At 40.0% G+C, this 4,102-nt stretch overlaps 1 protein-coding gene across 4 annotated transcripts; it reads left to right on the top strand.

The window, feature by feature from the left end:
• The first annotated feature begins 2,650 nt into the window (after positions 1-2,650).
• On the top strand, positions 2,651-3,887 carry LOC123134794 (uncharacterized). 4 transcript variants are annotated; one of them, XR_006465738.1, is made up of 3 exons: positions 2,677-3,247; positions 3,360-3,483; positions 3,570-3,887. XR_006465738.1 is itself a non-coding variant. In XM_044553965.1 (3 exons), exons 1-3 carry the CDS (start codon positions 3,152-3,154, stop codon positions 3,668-3,670), a joined length of 330 nt encoding a protein of 109 aa, XP_044409900.1. In that variant the 5' UTR covers positions 2,680-3,151; the 3' UTR covers positions 3,671-3,887. The 4 variants fall into 4 exon arrangements, 2 of the variants coding, with proteins under 2 accessions (XP_044409900.1, XP_044409899.1); XM_044553965.1 differs by having other exon boundaries at positions 2,680-3,247; positions 3,351-3,483; XR_006465737.1 differs by having other exon boundaries at positions 2,651-3,247; positions 3,360-3,887.
• Positions 3,888-4,102: the final 215 nt, after the last annotated feature.

Genomic DNA, 4,102 nt, shown 5'->3' on the forward strand with positions numbered 1-4,102 from the left:
AAAAAGGAACCTCCCAAATCAAACCATTTAAGCTTAAGTATATACACATAACTTTGCCTAAAAATATATACACACACATAACTACCTGCTTATGGCCGGATTGACATGACTCACATGGGAGTTATTTACAAATAATCAGGCATATTAACCCAACTCCCCACAACCCAGCCCATTCACATGTCAACACACAATATAAATGTAGGTCCCACATGTCAGTATATGACACAGAGAAAATAATTTTGAAAAAATTGGTGTAGCGGAGGGTTTCTGAAATCCAGGAATATTTTTTAGAAATTCCTGAACATATTTTTAAATCGTTAACATTTTTTTAATTCACAAACATTTTTTGAAATTGCGTACATTTCTTCAAACTCATGAACATATTTTTTGCGTAAGCGGACATTTTTTGAAATTCATGAATATTTTTTGAAATCCATAAAAAATGCTTTTCACTTACATTTTTTAAATTCATGAATATTGTTTTGAATTTGCAAAAAAAAATCTGAATTTTGTGAACAAATTTTGACATTTCCCGAACATTTTTTTTCTGAATTCAAAATATTGAATTGTTTTTCAAAATTTTGACATTTTTTAATACACTGACATTTCTTTTGAAATGACGAACATTTTTTGAATCAGCAAACATTTCTTGAACAGATGAACGTTTTTTGAAATGCACAAACATTTTTTGAATTCGTGAACATCTTTTTAATACGGGAACTTTTTTTAGAAAAATATGAACATATTTAAAACCGCGTACATTTTATAATTTCTGGAACATTTTATTTTTCCAGAATTCACATTTTTTGAAATTTGGATTTACTTAAAAGTCCAAATTATTTTAAGAAGAGAAAAATAAAATAAAAAACTGGGGTGTCCAGCCCCGCTCATGACATGTTTGCTAGCGCGTCATGCACCATCTAAAAATTAGTGTTGAATAGTAATAATAAATTTTAGAAATGTATTAAAAATATCTGAACTTTTTCTAGAAGCATGTTGAACATTTTTTGAAACATACGCTCTCAATTATTTGAATGCATGATGTTTTTCGAAAATACGTTCACAATCTAATACACATTACTTTTATTCCAAACATTTCGAGTGCTTTTTTCAAATGCACAAACACTTTGTTTGGTTGTCTTAGTTATATATTTAGGCCCAACTCATGCTGAACGAAAAAAAAGGCTAGCAGCCGAGACTGCTGCTGCATTTGTTGGCCTTCAAATGTTTTCTACACTCAACATACACCATTATATAATCCATGTCAAAATGTTGCATTCTTCGAGGTTTTGTTATATTTTCAGTCATTTAGTGCATTTATTGAATATAATTCAATTTTGAATTGCAAGCGCATGAGAAAGTTCGCATAATTGATTCAAAAATTCATATTTTTGTTCCTGAGTCTATGTTCCGGACTTGCTTAAAAAGAAAAAGGGATTGGAAACATGAGGGTTCGCAGACGTCCCTCATGAGAGTTTATTGGTTGTTTAATTCCAAAAAATGCTAACAAGGTACAAAAACAAGAAACTTGGAATGGTTCCCTCATACGACACTTGGAGGTTGTGATGAAAATTTGTGAGGTTTCACAAAAATTGTGACGTATGTTGCTTAGAAACCAGACCATCTTCGTGAAAGAATTTAGGTTTCAAGAGATAACGGAGGCAAAGAGACCAGTGCTTCATCAGTTGGCCCTAAATTGTTTCTACACTCCATATAGACCATTACATGATCCATGTCAAAATTTAGTATTTTTTGGGGCCCGTTTGTTATATGTAAGTCATTTAGTGCATTTATAGGCATTTAATGAATATAATTCAATTTTGAACTACAAGTGAATGAAAAAGTTGGCAAAATTTGGGGAAAAAAATCGTATTTGTGTTCTTGAGTCTATGTTTTGACCATATACAAGAAATGAAGGAATTCCAAACCCGAGGGTGCCAAGTCTTAACCTGAAATATGGAGTTTATTTTTCTTTAATTCCAGAAAATACAAATGAATTCTGAAAATTATTGGCATGGTGCCCTCATATCATATAATCTTCAGAGGCTGTAGTAAAAAGTTGAGTAAGTTTCACAAAAATTATGGCATACACTGCATGAAAGCCGGGACATCTTCGATGAAAAATCATGTTTTTGACAAGGAACAATTTGGGATTGAAGACAAAGTGTCGGTCACTGCCTCGTTTGACATGAAATTTTTCTACACTCAAGATACACCGCTAAGAATATATCATTTCGAGAGGAAACGGGTTGGGAATGTTTTCAAACTTGCTTGATACTCCCTCCGTTCCAAAAATATAGTGCTTACTCTATTCCCGTGCTTCAACTTTGACCGTAAATTTAACCAACGAGACCGACTGCGGTGGGAGTATAATTTTTGATCCCGCCGCAGTCGATCTCGTTGGTTAAATTTATGGTCAAAGTTAGACCCCGGGAAGCGCGGGCGCACTATATTTTGGAATAGTGGGAGTATATATGTAGGTCAAATTGAAATTAATCTCAATGAACATGCGGAAATTCATTTTATGGAATATCCTACAATACAACTTGCATGTAGTATATTACATTAAAATTTTGTTGCGATATATATATGATAATTCTTTTTCCAAGTTACTCTACAAGGATGCCTTATTTGTTTATTCGAATGATGAAAAAAAACTGAATTCTGGACTGCTCTCACGGTCAATAGAGGCCCGCTTGAGTATCCAGCCGAAGTGGCAATCCAGCGTGAGGGCGAAGCTGCGCTGTGATTGATTGATCTAAGCATCCCACAGATCGCAGATCCAAACCGTCTATCCCCGTGAGATCCAACGGCAAGGAAACCTCCCCCTTTTTCTTGTGTTTCCTTCTGTCCATCCACAAGACGCCCGCTTCTCTCCACCCGGAGAAAGTGGATCTCGGTCGGCCTCTTCGAGATCCTCCCCATCAATGGTCGCCGCCACAACACCAAGAAAAAGCTTGGCAGCCGGTGCCGTTGTTGTGGATGGTGCCCATCTTGGTTCATGGAGCGAATAGGTTTCTCGTGGGCGTGCAAAAGCGTGCTCGAGCGCCGGTGCCGTCGCTGCGGATGGGACGACCGCGTTGACTACGAGCGTGCTCGAGATCCCGGTTCAGACCGCCACGCTCAGGCGGCCGAGCCTTAGCGGTGCATCATGGACCGGCGGTGCTCTCGCACACCTGCGCCAGCCTCCGCGCCTCGGAGGAGGAGGTCGACGACGGAGGCGCCGTCAAGGGCGAACACTGGCTCGGTACCCCCAGCCCACGCCCCTCCTCTCGCGCCTCGCTCGTGCTCACCACCGGCCGTTTGGTGTTCGCTGACTTCTGCTGCGCGTTTGTGCTGACAATCTGAAGGATCTGCAGAGGGTGCTGCGATGGGATGCCTTCAAGCAGGTCTGCAAGCTCCAGCTGGCGACGCGCCTGGTGAAGTTCATTCGCATCGGACCAGCGGGATCCTCGGCTGGCTGTGAGCCGCATGTCCCACCAGGTCTCCCTCCCCCTGTTGATTTTGATTTTTCCCATCCCTTTCGTTTCCGATTTTCCAAGCCATTTTTAGTGCTTCTCGATATGCAGGTAGTACGGGTTCCATGGACTCTTTTCATCGGTGGAGACAGAGTACCGGTCAGGAGCATGGCTTGGTGCAAGATGGATGCAAAAATGGTGTCTCCCTCTGATGACTTCGGCGGGTACTGCTGGATCCATGTCCACAAAGGCATGGCCTACGGCGAGCGCAGCCGGCGCTTGGCTGGAGAGTAGCTTAGTGTTCTCCAGGAAATGTTTGTAATTTTAAGTTTTTGGGGATCTTTTTTGCTTCTGTACAGGCGTATGTCCATGTTTGTTTATGTAACATACATTTTATTTAATGAAATGAGCATATATTTTTTGACAAAATATACTCGCTTAAAATTTCCATGGACCAACAGCAGAGAAATGAGAAGAGAGCTGGATGGTGTTATCAGTAGTGAATTAGTGGGCCTTGGACATACCATATTTTAATGGGCCAAAATTTAATTGGGTTGACTGCTATATGGGCTATCACATTTGGACTTAGTCGAAATTTGGTGGGCCCAAATTCTAATTGGGCTGATTCCTACCTGGGCTACCAT

The sequence above is a fragment of the Triticum aestivum genome, chromosome 6B (genome assembly GCF_018294505.1).
Source record: "Triticum aestivum cultivar Chinese Spring chromosome 6B, IWGSC CS RefSeq v2.1, whole genome shotgun sequence".
In the NCBI taxonomy this organism is placed as follows: Eukaryota; Viridiplantae; Streptophyta; class Magnoliopsida; order Poales; family Poaceae; genus Triticum; species Triticum aestivum.

Bases quoted from the DNA above. Each gene is read 5' to 3' on its own strand.
- LOC123134794 (XM_044553964.1), top strand. From the start codon at position 3,152: ATGGACCGGCGGTGCTCTCGCACACCTGCGCCAGCCTCCGCGCCTCGG. The intron at 3,248-3,350 runs GTACCCCCAGCC...GACAATCTGAAG, and splicing joins CAAGGGCGAACACTGGCTCG to GATCTGCAGAGGGTGCTGCG.